Raw genomic sequence first — 18,273 nt, 5'->3', positions numbered from 1 at the left:
CTCTTCGAGTCGGCGCGGCCAGATATGCTACGCCCCCGTTCCGCGCTTAAAGGCGAGCTGCACAGAGCTGGCGCATGAGCATTCCTACCCCGGGCAACCATCTGGACAATCATATCATGGAGTCGTATATGCTATGCATCTATTTATATCTAGCATTTATCGGTTCCCTTCCTCTTTCACGGGCGTTTGATAACGCACGTTATGACAACGTACGTACACTTGACCCCACTTAGCCATTGTGTCGCGAAACCTAAATAGGCTCTGTTATCAGGTTGCCGTGTAAGCCACACTTCCTCCGCGAGAGGTCGGAATGTTTACTTATTCGGCGAGGGTTTCAGATATTGGGGCCAGAACTCGTATGGGGCGGCGAATGCTGCGGACACGGCCAACTTTCAGAAGAGTTTGGCATTCTACTGTCAAGTAAGTCAAATAACTTTGCCCGGACTGCTAGACCGTTGAATGATGCGATTCCTCTGCAGGACAATTCAATCGACGTCTTTCCTATTGCCTTCCTCACCTCCTTTTTCAGTACGGGAAACCTTCCTTCAATCAACCTCGCGAATGTTAGTGCATTCGTGTGACCCGCAGACGGAGCGCTCAACATTTGACATTACCCCATCCAGACTTGCAACTCGGTGAATGGCAATACGACCTTCCCTGGTACCAATCTTCTCGACTGTTCTGGTCTCGCGTCGGATATCAAAACTTGCCAAGCAAAGGGGAAGATTATCACCCTCTCATTGGGCGGCGCAACAGGGTCAGTCCATGTGTTTGTGGGCCTAACTGAACACGAATCTCATACATCTATCCATAGCTCTGTCGGCTTCACGGGCGATGACCAAGCGACAGATTTCGCAGAGACGATCTGGAACCTGTTCCTAGGAGGATCGAGCTCTACACGACCGTTTGGAGATGCAGTGCTTGATGGCGTGGATCTCGACATAGAAGGCGGGAGTAAGCTTGCATCATTCGCAAGACGCGTCATACGATATGAATGTTTCGTATTACAGGTTCAACAGGCTATGCGGCCTTCGTCACCAAGATTCGTAGCCTTGCCAGCGGGGCTAGCAAACCGTGAGTATTACGACCAAATCTTTGGAATGGATGCTCAAACGGAGAACAGTTACTACGTCTCCGCGGCTCCACAGGCACGCCTGAATTTCATCACTTGTGTCACCGGTCTAATCGTCGTGTTTAGTGTCCATACCCCGATGCATCGCTAGGAAGCGTCCTCAATGCCGCCGACTTCGACATGGTATACGTACAATTCTGTAAGCCACCCACGTGGGCCGACTGCGATGTCATTACGACGACTGACATGTCAAATAGATAACAACGTGTGCGGGCTCCAGAACTTCAACCTTGCCCAGGTAATTTGATATATCTGTGTGCGTCGCTGTCGGTCTAATGTTTTTTTAGGATTGGGACTTCGGTATCTGTATGAAAATTCGTGATGCGTGTCGAATGCTTCAGCTCACGATAACGCAGGGGATAACTGGGCACGAACTATCAGTCCCAACAAGAATGTTAAGATATTTGTGGGCGCTCCTGCTTCTAGCTCCGCAGCAGGCACTGGGTACCAAGCTATCGGAACATTGAGCAACATCGCCGTGCAGATGCGTAAAAGTTTCCCGTCTTTTGGTGGTGTTATGTTATGGTCAGTGGGGCTTTATCAGAATGTCCTAATGTACTCATATGCTCTTTCCTCGATCAGGGATGCGTCACAAGCTTATGGTATGCATCCTTACTTGGGAAGTCCGATGCGGTATCCAATCTTCCGTCTATTAGCAAACAGCCGTTACGATGCAGCAATCAAGAGCGCACTAACTGCGGCAGGAGGTACTGGATTCACTTTCCCTGCGTGCTCAGCTCCGGCCTTCGTATCCGGCACGAATTACCAGGGCGGATCACAGGTTTCCTTCAATGGGTAAGTGTTGCGCCTTTTTGTGACATCCACAGAACTCATTTGTTGCGCAGTTACATCTGGAAGGTACGGGAACCCAGGATCAAAAATCGATGAGCGTCCGTGTGTCTCTGACGCATTCTTTGACTTAGGCCAAGTTCTTTGCTTCAAGTACGCCATCCACTGATCCAAATGGTGAATGGAGCGCAAGTGAGTAACGCGGCGCGCCAAGTGAGCAATATATCTGAGACGTAATCTTCCGCGCAGTCAGCGCCTGTGTGGGCTCCGGAGGCACTGCTTCCACGGGACCGACCTCGACCTCTGCTTCAGGCACTACAACGACGTCTAGTTCATCGACTAAGTCCGGCACCTCTACCAGCACATCTTCCACGACAACCTCGACAGCGACCGGAAGCTGCGCCGGTGTTGGTGCATGGTCCGGGGCCATAGCTTATACCGGTGGTTCTCAGGTGACTTTCAGGTAAGCTTTGGCCTATCATCTTGCTCCACTCCCAAATCTGCCGTATTCCCCTGAACGCGGAATTGAACCGTTAACCGACGGCCTTGCCTGCGCAGTGGTCATCTCTGGACGGCCAAATGGTGGACTGAAAATGACACGCCCGGTGGTACGTTGCGCCGTTATCCACTCTCGCGCATTGCCACGTTATTAACGGCCCCTATGCAGGTTCTGCCGGTGTTTGGACTGACGATGGTGCATGCAGTAGCCTAACTGGGGCTGTTGCCAAAGGCCCAAGCAAACGAAATGTCCAATGCAACGTAAAACCCACAGCTCTTGGACTGAATACCGACCTAGCGACAGACGGAATCAAAGCCGATGGCTCCAGCGAACCGACTGTGCTTGAGAATCGCGTGCGCTCGAGGTTCTTCCGACAATGACTCACGACATGACAACTTCGATTTTTATCGTTATTGGGAGGAATCGTTTGATCTATTTCAATAATATTTACCAATGTCGCTCATTGTTTCCTATATCAAGGTGTATCTGGTGTATCGGGGTTATGCATATCGGAAGGTTTAACTGTAACGGCCACAGTCGTATAGCTGAATGCCAGTTGGCTGCCAGCAGCTTCAGATTACAACTCACGCCCGATTTTCTCGCTGAGCCCCTGTGCAGTTGGTCGGAGTGTGCCAACATTACGCCCTCCGTGCGCCATTGCGCTTGAGCGCGCGAAAATCTACCTAATGCACGTCGAGTCTACAAGTGTAGCCTTGCTGCATGATCATGTGTGTGCACATCTAAGTCTTCTATCTCTTGGCATATTGAGTAATGTGGCCTAGAGGCGTCTTTCTTGCACATCACACGCCAGTCGACGGTCGATGTTATCGGAATGCGTGAGTTTTCGTCTCTAAGCTTGGATGGCCCTGGTTTGGATCGCTCCGAGCAGTATTAATCCAGATTCCAAGCCAGGGGTCAGCGTCACTAAGGCTGCTCAGATACCCTGGATCAATCATCATGGAATCGATCGTTCATATACTTGGCAGGCCCGGAATGCGTAATAGTTGTGACGAGAGAGGACTAGCCTCCTTGTTGCAACTTGTGTACACCGATATAGTACGGTCTCCAAAACAGTCTCGATCGCTCTGAAATGACTGAAGGGAACGATGTGCCGTTTCGTGGTGTTCACGAATGGTACCCATACATAGTACATTGGAACGTGCGGATTGCTATTGGCATGCGTGGTGGTTCGGATCAGTTGCTAAGAATAGATACAGTGTGCCCAAAATGTGCTCGAAAGTTCACCGAAGCTCCCCCGGTCGTGTGCACATGCCCCTAGACGAGAATACACAGGTACAACATCAGGAAATGTCGCGCTCCGAGTCGCGCCGGTTACGAGTCGTTCCGGTGCGTCGGTGCGTCGCATTCTCAACAGACTGAGAATCGGCCAGGAACTGAGAATGCCTGTCTGGCGGGGAGTACGAGTGCGACCCGGTATGGGAGGAATGCGACGATATGAGCGAACCGATATCCATTGCGCCCCTAGACCGGGGTGAGTCTGCAATTGCTGATAACGACTCGCTGGCAGACGAATAAGGGGAAGGTGGGAGGTCGTGCGGTGACGGCGTTAAGGCTGGGTTCGGTGAACGGGCCGCTCGCACTCGTTTCCTTGAGGTGGATGCGGATTGGGTAGTGGAGTGCGAGTATGTATGCGGCTCAGGATGGTACTCCCGAGTACTTTGGTGCGCATGCGAGCGGCGATGCGAGGAAGAATACGGATGGTGGTTGTATTCGGCGTCTGTAGGGGGAGAACGATAAACCGAACGCGGTGAGCGTTCAGGCAAGTGCCGATGTTCATAGCCAGGGGAAGCCATTCCATAGTCGTAACGGCTGTTTCCAAGTGGTGATGGGTGTGCTGCGCGTGCGGGTGACTCCGTGACCGTTGCTGAAACTGAATGTGCTTGGTGAATTTCGAGCATAGTACGTTGTAACGCCGCCACCGATGCTAATCGCTGAGTATCCAACATCGAATAAGTATCGACAGAAGAATGGAGGCTGGGGGAAGGATGCCGACCTGATCCTCCGCGCTTTTGGCATTAAGCATGGCCATAAGGAGGTCGCGGTCGCCATCGCCCTTGGCCTTGTAAGCGCCCAGTATTTCGCGCAACGTCGGAGGAGGGGCCTGAGAAGGCACATCCTTTCAGTATTTGAAACGAATGTGGGGAAGGGTGACGCTACCTGCTCAAGAACGTTGTACGATGCAGCAAGCGTTCTGTCGACGGTCCCGTCCTGTGGGAGAGAGGCGATGGAATTCATGGTGGAAGCTCTGCGCAAGGTGTTGAGGATGCCAAGCGAGTCGTCGATCCGTTGAGAGGAGCACGCCCTTATGAAGGCGGCCAAGAGGAGCGGTCATCTAAACTTAGGCCAGGCCGGCAAAGATAGACGGATGCCAAGACCATATTATGCTTGGCTCCGACTTCTCGGACGTCCGTCGGTGGCGCTCCAATATAACTGAGCCCAGTGCTCAAATACGTATCGGTGAGCTCAAGATTAGCATTGAGCACAAGCAATGACGCCTTTCGCGATGTAAATGCGGGAGGACGTAGGGATAGCGAGCGACGCGACAGTTACTGTGCTGATGAGGACTTCGGACCGTTGCGTGCCACGGGCCTTGGCAAGAGTTGCGATGGAAAAAGACCAAGCGGACTGTTTTTAGCAATATTACACAGCCACAAGCGTGGCGAGTCTGGGCCCCGTACGTCACGTGAACACTCAATGTTTTGGACAGCATCGAACATCGCCACCTTCGCATGAGGCTACAGCTCCGCCGTCTGACGGCCAGTCTAAGACGAGCCGTTCCTGCCGTTCTCCCCATCATGGCCACCAGGTTACCTCCCGCTGCGATAGCGGCCTCAAGCGCGTCTGAACAGCAGTCAAGGAGAAAGAAGAAGGTCCCGAAACCACCCTCCGACTTGCCCGTATACTCCTGGCGTACCGTCTCGCCGGCGCAGAGACTGTTCTATATCCGTGACCACATCACAGCAGATGATGTGCTCTCGGGTATACAGGCAGACGAGCCTGTTGGCTTTGACCTCGAATGGAAGCCGGTCTTCGTAAAGGATGCGCCACAAAACCCTGTGGCACTTGTGCAAATTGCCAGCAGCACCCTTACGCTGCTACTCCAGGTTTCGGCCATGCAACGTATGTAAATCGATGTCGTCAGAGAGGGCGAGCCTCTTGAAACTGCGACAGGATTCCCCCAACGTTTGAAGACTTTGCTCGAGAATCCCGCTCAACGGAAGGTTGGAGTCGCTATTTTAGGTGCCGTCCAGCCTCCTGCGTTGGCGCATGACAATTCCTTATACGGTTCGCAGATGATTGCAAAAAGCTTTTCAGAGACTACCATATCAACGTTCGCAGCTGCGTAGAGCTGGCGCTCCTTGCGCGCTCCGTGGACAACGCGAACTGGAAGGGCAAATATAGCCACCCGCTAGGCTTGGCTAGGCTACTCGAGACATACAAAGGATTCACCCTGGAAGGCAAGGGGAAGATACAGAGGAGCAATTGGGAGGCGTTACTCAGCGACAAGCAGCAGGAATGTAAGCTGCGGGATCGACGCTATAGTACTCGATCCATTGATTGATAGGATGAAATGTAGACGCTGCGAACGATGCTCACGCAGGTCTGGCCATTTACAACCACCTCCTTGAACTCCTCGCGGCGATGGAGAATCCGACACCCGCACAATACTACTCATTCGACTGCCTAGATGGAGCTGCTGTATATTCCAGCACATTTACGCTTCCCAGCGCGGTACCGTGGCAAGCTCAAAATCCCAACTATGATCCTGGCCCCATGCCAGATCCTAAGGAGAAAGAGGAGAAACTCAAGGCCAAGCAAGAAAAGCGAAGGCTACGTCTAGAGGCCCGCGCAAAGGAACAGGCTGGTGGTAGCGGGACTATACCATCAGGATCGGGCCACCTGCCGTTGGAGGGTGTCCCCATCGCGGTCGCTGTCCTAGACCAGCCTATCATCAGTTCACATATCATTACTCCCGTTGGAGGGACGTATGCAGCGCAGAGTCGCATCGATGGCCCCGTCAACACCTTCCCTTCTGTGAACAGTCGTGCACAAGGTGAAGCCCCAACCAGGGGCTATGTCCGAGGACGAGGTTGGCGAGGAGGTGGCTACTGGCGTGGTCAGGGCTCAGACAACGGTACGGATGGAGGGCGGGGAAGAGGTAGGGGCAGGGGACGAGGCGGGTTTAGAGGCGGAAGTCATGGTGGTGAGGGCAGCGGTGGCAGAGGCCAGGGTCATGGTAGGGGTAGGGGCAGAGGCAGGAGTGATGGAGGCCAGCCTCAGTTTTGGTGATCGATCGCTCACTCTAGCTGTCGTTCTGATGTCTGCTCGCATTCACATCTAGGTCGATGTTGTACTAGTACATATTGTAGTGTGCACGGGCCGGGATTAGTGGAGGTGACTTCTTGAGCACAAAGCGGCACTTTCACGGTTCATGTGACCCGCAACAGATGAAGTCAGACTCGAAAGCTTCGTCGCCCTAGTACTTCCTCCAGTCGGCATACTCACACCAGCCTACACTTAATCAAACTTGGCGACCCCATGGCTACCACCTCGACGAATTCACTCTCTGGATTACCCGGGCCTTCAGGCTCCATGCACTCCCCGTTCCCTGAGGGATCCATTCGGCCCATGTTCGAATCTGCCCTTCCGTCGGTGTCCTTCGCGTTTGTGTTGCCTTCCATCGTGACTGACCGACTTCCACCCCACCCATTATACTCCGACGACGATATAGAATACAACATGCGCCATCTAATGACGAGAACGCATGGTACTATCCATCTCGTGGTCACGATTCCGATGAGGAGTCTTTGCCTGCCGGACTACCGGGAGGGAACTGGGGTCGGAAAGCCATGAAAGGCTCGCGTTGGACACGGAGAGGTAAAATAGCAGCATGGGGCCCTGGCATTGATGAATGGGAGGTGTGTGTTCAACCTATGTTGTCTTGCCTCACACTGAGGTGTACGTATGTTATCAATACGTGGACAGGCAGAAGAACGGGCTCGCAAGCGAGTCAAACTGCTACTTCCCGAAGAGGACCGCGATCGAGATCGTTCACCCTCGCCTCCACGACTGCCCCACCTTCGCTCACCTTCCCCGCCCTTGACGGGGCCCTACCCAGACCCACACTCTGAACACCTCAGCTATACTTCTCTCGTCATGGACAAGAGTGCCGCACGAACGTTCCGGAGTCATATGATCGACGATTTGGAGCGGGCTGCGAGTGGCTTTATCCAAGCGGAGGGCGTCATGAAACGCGCATTGGGAAGGCTGTGGCAGGTTATGAGTGAGGACCCTGATCTCCGTCATCACATTACAACCGAACAGCAGGGAACCCGAACAATGGGGGCGAACGGGATACCGAAATCGTTACCCGACGAACACATGGAAGACGATTCCCTGGTAGAGCCCAAGCAAGAGCAGGAGGACGAGGACATGACCGCGGGAAGCGACGTCGACGAGGAGGAGCGAGAAAGACGCAGACGCCTTGCACGGGCTCCCGATCTTACACCGAGTACGCATAAGATCTTCATCACCGAGCACCCACCCGCATACAGCGCCGGAACCGCACGAAGTTCCCAGCCACACATCAACGGCGTGAACGGGCACGTGGAGTCTGTGCCCGAACCTCCTGACCGGGGGAGGGATAGAGATGGACAGGAACGGGCGTTCGTACCCGTGGAGGCGCAGCTCGAGAGCCTAGAGAAGAGCCTTGCGGCGTTACATGAGTTGGCGGACGATGGACGGGAGTATGTTGAACGGCTGGAAGAGATCCGCAACGGGCTTGGGGAGATGAAGGCGCAACGGGCGATAGTTTGGGACGTGATTAGGAGCAAGGCTGTCAAAGAACTGGAGAGCGCGGCCCTTGCCGCAGTGGCCTAGCCCAGGTTTGGTAAGGCAATCCGTCTTTCTGAAGTAATTCTAATCGCAGTTATTGTTCAGCGTTGCTCTGCGCCAATCACCCCCTGCGTATACTATGCTGGCCTGCATACAGGTCCGGCTTTTCCTACAACAAGCTGGACCTAGATCATGCGAATGCTGTTACTCCACCGTACTGCCGATGCTTCGCAGCAAATTTCCTGCTTGAACAAGGGCGTCTATTATCTACTGTTGAAGACACATGTGTGGAACGGCTGTTATTATTGCTCATGTCTTGAAATCTACGGAATCTACGAAATCAAGAGATTGAGGTTTGATTCCGAGGCCATCGGGCTTCTTGCCAATTGAAGCAGTGCTTGTGGTGACGTACTCGTCGTTCCCACCGTGGCGTTCCGTTTGTGGCGCGGGTATGCTGGTCGAACTGGGGTGCCGCCGTCGCTGCGTCGGAGACGGCGTCAAAATCTTGCTCCTTTTTCTACCTCTACCTTGACCATCGGGTTTGAAGACGATGAACATACCCGATATATCCCGCTTATCCATAGACCCCGGTGTGTCGCCGCCGACGGGGTCGACGAGCACCGTGCAGGTGCCGGAGGACATTCGGCACGCCACCGACAAGTATCTTCTCAAGCTCAAGGACTATGCGCAGGCGTTACCGTACTCGGTGGAGTCGAATTCTTACATGCAGCAGATGCTCGACTTTATTATGCTACGGATAGCACAATGCGTGGAGGCAAAAGATTACGACCCGGGGCTTGTGCAGTGGGATAGCATGTTGACTTAGTGCGCCCCGAAGTCATCAGCGCCGGATAATGAGTTAATCTGTGTTCTATTTTATAGCTGGCTCATGCTCAAGTATCCCATTCCGAAGGAGAAGCGCGTACAATTGGCGAGGGTCTATTTCCATGTAGCCACAACGCCAGGCATGCCCACGCACATCGTGGCGAACTGCGCGGATGCGATATCAACGCTGACAAGGTCCAAGCACAAGCTTTCTGTGGAGGATATGCGGCTACCTTGGCAACCCATCTTTAAGATTCTCAGCAAGGACCTATTTCTAACGCGTCGACAATTCGAGATCAGGTACATTCCTCTCCTATTTCCTGGCCCGATCGTCTCTCTCATGCTGTGTTTGCAGCCAAACGTCATGGTATATGGGATACCTGGCGAGCATATGCCGACGGTTTTTCCACCCCGCGGCGACTGAGGACATGCTCTCAACTTTTCTGCCACTTATGAATGGAACATCACTCGATGTCAGTCCTACACACCCATTACCACCATAACATTGCCCTGAAGGAACACTTCTACAGAGCGTGCTATCCTCTCAGTATTACCTCCTCACGTTCCTCCCTCAATCACACCCCCAGTCATACCTTCCCAGTCTCTTTCAAATATGGCAGTCGATCAACTCGTATAACTATGATGAGCGCATGCTCCAATTCCTCGCGCAGCTGTCAGAGATGCATGTTGATCCCACGGTCAGTGACCCGAAGCGGATTGAGGAGATACCCGACGACGCCAAATCACCAGATGAGGAGCGTCCGGACTGGAACAAGGACGACCTGAAACACGATTCGCGTATGCGGTGGAGCGGTGTGTATAAGGACGTTGGCATATATACGGAGCAAGAATGGTCGCATATAATGTGCAAGTGCCTAGCTTCCATGGGTTAGTCCATATTGATACGCCGGAACGGATGCATGATGCTTAAGTATTCAATCCGGCAGAAATATCGTTGAAGGATTCCGGTTCTTTGACTACTGGACCGTCTGCGGATGGTCAAGCAGGTTTTGAGATCGGACGATTGCCTAAACCTAGCTGGCGCATAGGCGAGTCTTCATCGAGCTTCAAGATGTCGACTCGGGCTGACCCTCGCTTGTTCTACAGCGTCTCTAGCACGGATCATAGTGTACTCGATGGCACCTGACGGTGTACCGGCACCACCGTCGTCTGCTCCAACTCCCTTCACACCATTCAGCCCGGGAATGATGACTCCGCGATCAGGCGTGGTGACTCCATTCGGATCTGGGATGATGACCCCTACGACCCCAGGAGTCAATGGCGGATCTTTGGGGGACTACCTGTCTGCCAATCTCAGCCGAAAGGGCGTTTCACGCGTAAAGACCTACCTGGCTGGGTCCAAAGCATTGGATTCGCTTGTTCGCCTTATTGCATCGACGGAGAGCTTCTTCCATCCATCCACATCTGGAAGCTGGACGCATGACTTGAGCGCCTTCATCAAGTATATCGTTTACGACTTCAACAAGCGTACGTCATACCAGCGTTCCCCGATATTAATATTGACATCTCGCAGGATGGCATGAAGAGCAGCAGCCAGATTGCCGAACGCCAAAGCACCGTCGTCTGACGCGTGATATGAAGCGCGAACTGGTCAAGTCCTTGCGCACGGTGGCGTTGCTAGCCATGTTCAGCCAAGACTCCACGACCGTTAGCAACATACAGAGTTGCCTGAAGAGCATGAGTGTGATGGAACCAGACTTGATCCTCTATCCCGTGCTGGAGCGCGCTTTTCCAGCTCTCGAAGCGCTTGTCGAGACGCAGCGCACGCTCGCAGTTATCAAAGCTCTTGGCGCCATTGCTCCTTCGCTCGTGTGCCGAGACGTGTTTTACCCTGGTGCCAAACATCTCATTCCGATCCTGCAGCTGCTGGTTCCTGGGATCGACTTGGTGAGCATCGTATGACTCTACACCCAGAAATCATCTAAACTTCCCTAGAATGATCCCTCCAAGACGCTTTGCACCACGTCATTCCTCGTGGAAATCTCGCAATATATACTGATTGGCGAGCTAGGCACAGAATCTCCCGAGCCAGAGACCACGCAGGATGCCCAACTGAGCGAGGCCCCAGAGGACAAGAAACGACCTAATGGGCTACCATCATTCAAGCTTGATGGCTTCGGGTCTTCCAGCAGCGAAGAAGCTTTGGAGCTTGAGCCACGTTTACCAGACGAAGAGGAAGATATTCTATTGAGGGAATCAACGTCCAGCTTCGCGAGCTGGGTGCATGCCTTCGTCCGCAGAGTGCTGGTTCTGCTGGAAAACCTGCCGGAGGAAGGTGCCAGCGGTTCATCTGGCACCACGGAAAGTACGGACAACTCTTTTCTTTTACGGATGATGACTGAACGTATTCATCTCAGCGCAAGTTGTGGACGCCGTCACTGGGGCACTCAGTCAGATCTGCGTTCACCTTTCAGAGCCTCTCTATGATCTGGTCCTGAATATTGTCTTCGACTTTGCCAGCAACAACGTCCGGTCAAACGCAGTTCGCGCCATCCATCAACTCGTTGAATGTGTCGCAAACGCGAATCCGGAGAAGACACTGGCGAAGTTCTTCCCGTTTGCAGAGCAGAACATAATCATAGAGCTGGAACACGGCGCCAGTTCTCTGAGAACAACCGTGGATTCGACACCTTTGCCCTCCGACACTACTCTTCACTGGAGTAATGCATTCCCTATGATTCGATTCTTCCGTCATTGATTCATTAATAGATCTTGCCATCCTCCGCGGAGCAATGTATAAGTGAGCTTCTTTGAGCTTGTACACAGACGTGGAAACTGACGTACGTCCGCGTTAGTGACGGACGTGTCGTGCTCAAGTACAGTGAGAAACTTGTCGCACTGCTCAAGCTTCTGCATGAGAAGACGTTCTCGAAGCGAGGGTGGACGTGGACGGGCAGACTTTTGTCTAGCACCTTGCTGACTTTGACTCACACATATCCTACGGAAAATAGGTTCGTAAATCCAGAGGAGTGGGATAGTGCAGGTTTGTGCTTCTGTATCAAGTAAACTCAGCGCTGCAGCAGCCTGACGAACCGGTAGAGTTCCAAAAGAATCATCATCGTTATTGGGGCAAACTATACAAGGCCGAAGACGTGAAGGTCCGTAGGCATAACCAGCGCCTTGGACCAAATCTCTCATCTGCTACAGATCTCTTGGCACGTTCCTAGCGCAGAGGAAATCGATCTCGCTCTTCGCATCTTCCGCGAGGTGGTCGAGCCGGCTATGGATTCGTTGGATGGTCTCCTCCAGCATGGTGAGTCCCGTCAGGTTACCTATCTTTTCCCCTCTAATCCATTCCCCCGCTGTCGTAGGTCCCGTGCGGGACGCTGTTTGGCGCAATGACTTCTGCCGGTCAGAGAGATTCTCGCTGCTTGCCCGATCACGTACATTGACGTATCGTAATAGACATCTGAATTTAGTGCGCGACGCCTTTTCCGGCATACCAACACTGGCAAAGGAGACACGGACAAAGGAAGAGATTGCAGCCTCCGTAGCGGAGAGCGATATCTTGTGCGTTCTTGGCCCGATACCTCGCCACAAATGTCCTAACCAACCACCCAGAAATGAAATACCGGAAATGATTGCGACTATCGAGCCTCTACTCGCTGGCTTTCCCCTGGTCGATCCTGAAGATCCGCGTTATGTGTACATCACGTCTCTGAAGCGACGCTTTGGCAACTTCTTGCATACTGCTTCAGTTTCTCTGCGCCAGCAGGGTGAATACAATACAGTCGACGCAGTGACCATACTTGTAAGTAACGACAGTCTGGCATTCGATGGCGTTTAACTCTTTTTTAGGTACGATCCATCCGTACATACATGCTCGAGTACGGCGACAGCAGGGACAGTTACTACCTGCAGCGGGAGCAATTCTCGAGCGAGAAAAGCGTCACTCGACAATACGCCGGCCAGAAAGTATGGCCTCGTGCGGTATTCGTACGTCGCGCGCGGTAAGTTCCATACAATATCAACTATTGCTTTGACGCTCACAACCCTATAGATTGTACCACTCCGCGCGGCTTCGCTGGAACTCGCTGGAGCGACGAAGAGGGCAGACAGAGAATCATCTGATAGGTGATCTGCTAGAATGGGCTATGTGGCATTACGCGTCGGGTGCGCAGCGTGTGTTCTGGCTCGGGATCGCACTCTAACGTCACGTTATCATGTACAGTGCGGGAAATTAGCCAATCGGTCCTTGAGTCATTGTGTTCGGTACGTCCTTTTTACTGATGGTATTTCGTTCGCTCTAATCTGGCGGATTGGTCGTAGGTGTACGACGGTGTACGGAATCGCTGTCTTCCTGTGTTATACAAGGCACTAGAGCCTGGAACAGAAGACGATCGCATGAAGGGTGCTCTATGGACACTGAATTCCCCCGTCTTTGGTATGCATCCTCATGAGATCTGCGAGCGGCACATCATCTCAATCAATTTCAGCAAAATATGCGATGTCAGAACCCACTCTCACGAGGGAACTGCTAGACAAGATGTTTGCCTGTCAACACAACGAGAAGGTTATTAACGCGATTTCCTCAACATGTAACCAGCTAACCACTTCCTAAATCAGCCCTCTATTCAGTCTTGCGTATCCACGCTATCCGACAATTGTCTCGGTAGTTTCGTCGAGCCAAACCATGTGGTCTACAACGTTGAGAATACGGACCTTGATGCTGCACTTCGGGATCTGCGATCCGTTACGCAATTCTCGAACGAAGGGAACGATTTGGTCTTGCGCTGCGCTGAGCAACGAACGAAGCGTACAAGCCTCATAGATGACGCAAGCGATGCAACGGTGCGGAATCTGGTCATTGATAGGAATCCGTCACTGATACCTCGGACAGACCTCACTCATCATCGACATCGCTAATTCCTCGAAAACACACTGGCGATATAGCATCGTCGCCGTTAGGATTCTAAGATCGCTCATCAGGAAGGATCGACCGACGAAAGCCGCGCATATCCGGTGCCTTTTAGAGAAGACGTACGATAGTCATCCAAGTTTGGTAAGAAACAATCATTTATCGGGACTCGCAAAGCATTGATTAAGCCTCTAATACAGCGTTACGTGAGATATCACACAGCACCCTACTTCGCGGATTACTAATGATTAAGATAGTATGCGCAGCGTGCGATCATGAAGTGCTCTCGTTACATCAAGCTGAGGACGCTCAGCCAAACTCAAGTTGACCTAGCTTTAGAACAGAATCACAACCCTCTACGTCTCAAGGTTCCCGTCGGGGAGCCGGGCAATGAAACGACCATACGCTTCTTATCAGACTTCAAATCCGAACTCAACTTGTGCCAGGCACGAAGGAATCCGTGAGATGGATCGCTCCAATGCTGTTGTATTATGCTAATGTCACTATCAGCTTGTTGTGTGAGAAGCCAACCAGCGGCTGGATCGCATGGGCGAAGCATCAAGATAAATTTCTGCTGCCATCTGCCACCGAATGGCCGTTCCCCGCTTGGGATCCTTCTAGCTCGGAGTGCATGTCGGTCATCGAAGAGTTTGCGAACAGCGCCGCATTTTGGAAGGAGATCACCAAACATTTTTCAGCAGAAACTCATGCCGAAGCCATATCGCAGGACCATGCGTCATCCGTGAAGTCAATATGTGAGCAGAAGCCGTGTCAGTGAGCCCGGTTGCTGATTTTACTGCAGTGCAGCTACTCGGACCTAAACCTCTGGTACACATGAAGCCGATCCTAGAGGAACTCCTAGGGAACTCGGACAAGAATAAACAGCGAGGTGCAGCCGAGCTGCTGGCAGGGTTGATCGGTGGTTCGAAGCACTGGCCGACAAGTTCCCAAGATGACCTCTGGGACTGGTTTATACCTCAGCTCAGGACTGTTTTCAAAGGCATCAAAACCGACACTCTTCTTGTATGGACTTCTTTCCTGGAGGCGAGTTCATTCGTCACACCTACGAAGGAATAATGGCTTATCGAAACTGCAGTACGTGCTATCCAACAAGGACCCCCGACGAGTGCAGCCTTTAGTGGATTATCTGGTTGAGGAATTCACAACTACGGATTATAATGCAGAGTCGTCATTCGATGCCGTAAAGATCCTGTGCTTCTTCCGAGCGTTCTATGAAGAATTGAACTGGAAGGCGTTCGCATGGATGGATGACGTTATGGGCCGCATTTGGCCGGAACTCCCAGGGGAACATGACGACGTATGTTGGATCAAACTATACTCCCGTATTCGCCTCATGCTTTGCTTGACCAGGTCCGCGCCTACATATCGGAGATCCTTGTTTTTTCCGACAAAGTGAAAGTGAGTACTCCACTGGCCAATTTCTCAATTGAGGGCCTGACATGACCCGGCTTCCGTAGTGGCTGCCAAGAGCCTCTGCTGACGCTCATACGGCGGAGGCCTTTGTCGTGGAATGTCGTCAGTCAACTGAAGACGATGACATCATGGGCATCTTGCATGGGTACCATGAAGGGAGAGTGCACGAGCTCGTTGATAGGTTCGAGAAATGGAGAGGAGAACGACTGCCTGGTGTCAGGGCGTTCCAGTCCACTTACGACAAGTGAGCATATCGCAACCACGTCTTCTATCCTGTTGAACTAGTTCATCTCTCAGGGTTGGCATCGCTGTGTGCAAATGGTTGCATTCAACTCTTCACGACACTCATGCGGTGTTAGCCTTCCAATACATACTCCCGTTAATGCCAGAGCTTTTCCGATTTGCGGAATGTATGTCCATCTCTGATAATTGCTGCCAACATGCTGACCATACGCCAGTGCACGACAATGATGAGTTGTCGTTGCGAGCAGATATGCTCCTCGTACGGATGTGCGGCGTTGTGCCACCGCCTCGACTGATAAAGCCCTTGCTACTCCGCATCTTCGAGGCGATCCAATCGTCTACTGTAGGCCCCGTCTTTTGCCGCATACGTCGTATGCTGACCCACTTGCGCAGTCATGGAGAGTGCGACTGAAGGCGTTGCCCCTGCTTCAAGGTGAGCGGCAGTCCGCGATTCAATAGTGCCTACGATGCTAAAAGTTTCAAAGTGTTTTACTTCCGCCATATGCCGCTTATCGATGACTTGCACATCATCGAGATATTGGAGGTGATCTGCAAATGTCTTGATGACGAGATCATCGAAGTGCGGACGATGGCCGCAACGTGAGTCTCAAGAAGTGCACCAACTCACCATAATACTCAGTTGTCGATTTCCAGAACGCTCGCCGGCATACTGAGACTTTCCCCAAGACGCAGTGTGCTCGTGCTCAAGGTCGGATATATGCGCATATATTTTATATGCCTTGATTAATGCGCCTACAGGACCGTTTTGTACGTCTAGTCAAGAACATCAAACTCCCGGGCAAGAAGGAAGCTGGGTACAGCAATGCCGTTCGGAAGCTGCACGCGGGTGTACTGGGCATTTGTGCACTGGTGGACAGTTATCCATACACCGTGGAGCGCTGGATGCCTCCTTTGCTCACCACCGTGCTGGCCGAGCTCACGTACTTCCCTCCGCCGATCTCAACGACCGTGCGCAAATGCGCGAGCAACTTCAAGAAGACTCACCAAGACACTTGGCACGAAGACTCGAAACGATTTGACGAAGACCAGTTGGCGGCTCTGTCGACCCTCCTGACCGGGTCTTCCTACTGTGAGTCCCGTATACAGACCGTCGCATATCTGCATGCTAAACGTCTCACAGACGCCTGATATGAAACAACTAATCATCAGAATCATCTTATCTGACCTTGCTGGAGCACGTCTAATCGCGAGACATAATAATCTGCCCTGTACGATAGTTTATGATACACAACGGTGGCCGTTCGGTGTTGAGAAATAATGCAATGCATGACGAGGCCCTTCGAATGATGTTATTGCAGTACAACCAAAAGTGAGCGGATGGATTAGGGTATAAAATGTACGGGCAGGGACGAAATTGGACGAATGACAACTGCCTTCCCGACCTTCATGAAGGAGGCGACAAGGAGAGGTGCGGCACGGGCGAAAGCATATTCGGCGTGAGCGGCCTAGTGGCGAGCGGTGTAACAGGCCCTTCGCCCGTTTCGAGGTCAGGTGACGCAATACCGGGGTCGGTCATGTCGACGCCGTACGCGGTGCCAGTCCGCGCGCCGGCGTCCGGTATTTGGTCGATGGGGCGCTTACGCTCAGCGCGACCCGTGTCGTCATATCCAGACCTGATGCGGTTGTTCGACGTCGATTCCCTGCCGTTGCGGGGTTAGAACGGAGGTTTGCGCGCGCGCGAGATAATGTGGCGCTTTCTCATTAATTAGTCGCACTCACCGAATCTCGGCGATGAGGTCGTCGATGGAGTACCATGCTAGCGGCCCATATGCCACGGAGCGCCACCAGCCCGCCAAATCCGCGGGTTGAATGTATGCGTGCGCGTGAAGATGGTCGGTGACAGGGATCTTGTTATCTCTGAAGGGAGGCGTAATAAACCCAATTTTGAACTGGGATGCGTCGATGGGTGTCGATCCGAGCGCCAAACTTCTCAACCCTGGGGTGCCAGGTGTCAGCGGCGAACTGGGGGTAGAGAGGTTGCCGGCGGCGAGAAGCCCAGAGAGTTGCTTTGTCGCGAGTGTTTTGACGGCGGCGAGCAGGGGCAGGTCGCTGGAAGACTGTAGAGCTCCAGTGAGTACGGTCACCCCTGGCCGTTCCCACAAGAGACGCACCAGCGTGTATATGGACGGCACGTGTAGGCTGGGTCAAGAGAATGGGTCTCAGCGATCGATAGCTCGCGCTCGACCGAACAATCAAAGAAAATCACGGACTTGAACGCGATGATAATATGACCCTTGCTGGAGACCGGGTGCGCGCGTTCCCGGTAGATCGTGAAGTTGTCGTCGCGCCACAGAATCTCAGGTTGAAGGCTTCCAGTACCGCCTCGGGGCCTGGTGGTCGGCGAAGCCAGAGGGTCCCGCTGGGCAGACGCGACGATGCCGCACATTGGGCAGCCTGGTTTCGGTGCGAAGTCCATCGCGAAAGGATGGAGCGAAGGAGGTGGATGCGCGGATGTAACTTGGAGTTGAGCGTCTGGTGGATGGATGGAAAGGAGGGTCCGAGAGCGTATGATGCAGCAAGAGGGCGACGGCGCGTGATGCGCAGAGCTAATTGCAGAACCAAACGACCTCTCCGTCCCCCCAACTCCTTTGGGTT

At 52.9% G+C, this 18,273-nt stretch overlaps 6 protein-coding genes across 6 annotated transcripts; 4 read left to right on the top strand and 2 right to left on the bottom strand.

Moving 5' to 3' along the window:
• Nucleotides 1–339: 339 nt before the first annotated feature.
• PUNSTDRAFT_58564 (glycoside hydrolase family 18 protein) lies at nucleotides 340–2,633 on the top strand (the record flags this gene model as incomplete). The annotated part of the gene is made up of 13 exons (XM_007378483.1): nucleotides 340–420; nucleotides 480–563; nucleotides 624–757; nucleotides 815–954; nucleotides 1,011–1,074; nucleotides 1,124–1,172; nucleotides 1,199–1,271; nucleotides 1,330–1,370; nucleotides 1,420–1,438; nucleotides 1,489–1,657; nucleotides 1,715–1,734; nucleotides 1,789–1,927; nucleotides 2,480–2,633. Coding segments are annotated over 13 exons (1,167 nt in total), but the record flags the coding sequence as incomplete, so codon positions are not given.
• Nucleotides 2,634–4,040: 1,407 nt separating this feature from the next.
• Nucleotides 4,041–4,900, bottom strand: PUNSTDRAFT_140125 (uncharacterized protein; the record flags this gene model as incomplete). The annotated part of the gene is made up of 3 exons (XM_007378482.1): nucleotides 4,599–4,900; nucleotides 4,435–4,542; nucleotides 4,041–4,372 (listed from the first exon to the last, which is right to left on the bottom strand). Coding segments are annotated over exons 1-3 (516 nt in total), but the record flags the coding sequence as incomplete, so codon positions are not given.
• Nucleotides 4,901–5,189: 289 nt separating this feature from the next.
• PUNSTDRAFT_48565 (ribonuclease H-like protein) lies at nucleotides 5,190–6,825 on the top strand. Its single transcript, XM_007378481.1, has 4 exons — nucleotides 5,190–5,561; nucleotides 5,613–5,681; nucleotides 5,735–5,959; nucleotides 6,019–6,825. Exons 1-4 carry the CDS (start codon nucleotides 5,237–5,239, stop codon nucleotides 6,729–6,731), a joined length of 1,332 nt encoding a protein of 443 aa, XP_007378543.1. The 5' UTR covers nucleotides 5,190–5,236; the 3' UTR covers nucleotides 6,732–6,825.
• A 234-nt stretch (nucleotides 6,826–7,059) lies between these two features.
• On the top strand, nucleotides 7,060–8,604 carry PUNSTDRAFT_94812 (uncharacterized protein). Its single transcript, XM_007378480.1, has 4 exons — nucleotides 7,060–7,090; nucleotides 7,174–7,360; nucleotides 7,428–8,331; nucleotides 8,382–8,604. The coding sequence occupies exons 1-3, from the start codon at nucleotides 7,071–7,073 to the stop codon at nucleotides 8,319–8,321; spliced, it is 1,101 nt and encodes a 366-aa protein (XP_007378542.1). The 5' UTR covers nucleotides 7,060–7,070; the 3' UTR covers nucleotides 8,322–8,331; nucleotides 8,382–8,604.
• Nucleotides 8,605–8,748: 144 nt separating this feature from the next.
• PUNSTDRAFT_94808 (uncharacterized protein) lies at nucleotides 8,749–16,884 on the top strand. Its single transcript, XM_007378479.1, has 37 exons — nucleotides 8,749–9,101; nucleotides 9,159–9,401; nucleotides 9,457–9,574; nucleotides 9,632–9,989; nucleotides 10,049–10,150; nucleotides 10,209–10,589; nucleotides 10,636–11,009; nucleotides 11,058–11,427; nucleotides 11,480–11,782; nucleotides 11,832–11,862; nucleotides 11,918–12,105; nucleotides 12,162–12,220; nucleotides 12,270–12,375; nucleotides 12,434–12,473; nucleotides 12,528–12,632; nucleotides 12,684–12,873; nucleotides 12,921–13,072; nucleotides 13,123–13,235; nucleotides 13,294–13,334; nucleotides 13,392–13,506; nucleotides 13,559–13,635; nucleotides 13,689–13,913; nucleotides 13,963–14,124; nucleotides 14,181–14,186; nucleotides 14,238–14,440; nucleotides 14,491–14,735; nucleotides 14,783–15,036; nucleotides 15,077–15,298; nucleotides 15,352–15,399; nucleotides 15,459–15,658; nucleotides 15,712–15,824; nucleotides 15,873–16,000; nucleotides 16,051–16,090; nucleotides 16,143–16,257; nucleotides 16,312–16,366; nucleotides 16,417–16,747; nucleotides 16,799–16,884. Exons 1-37 carry the CDS (start codon nucleotides 8,827–8,829, stop codon nucleotides 16,804–16,806), a joined length of 6,096 nt encoding a protein of 2,031 aa, XP_007378541.1. The 5' UTR covers nucleotides 8,749–8,826; the 3' UTR covers nucleotides 16,807–16,884.
• Nucleotides 16,866–18,094, bottom strand: PUNSTDRAFT_94807 (uncharacterized protein; the record flags this gene model as incomplete). Its single annotated transcript, XM_007378478.1, has 4 exons — nucleotides 16,866–17,318; nucleotides 17,398–17,735; nucleotides 17,790–17,817; nucleotides 17,889–18,094. The coding sequence occupies 4 exons, from the start codon at nucleotides 18,092–18,094 to the stop codon at nucleotides 17,063–17,065; spliced, it is 828 nt and encodes a 275-aa protein (XP_007378540.1). The 3' UTR covers nucleotides 16,866–17,062.
• Nucleotides 18,095–18,273: the final 179 nt, after the last annotated feature.

The sequence above is a fragment of the Punctularia strigosozonata genome (genome assembly GCF_000264995.1).
Source record: "Punctularia strigosozonata HHB-11173 SS5 unplaced genomic scaffold PUNSTscaffold_1, whole genome shotgun sequence".
NCBI lineage: Eukaryota > Fungi > Basidiomycota > Agaricomycetes > Corticiales > Punctulariaceae > Punctularia > Punctularia strigosozonata.
The sequence above is the reverse complement of the archived record's forward strand: the minus strand, read 5'-3'. Positions and strand labels throughout refer to the sequence as shown.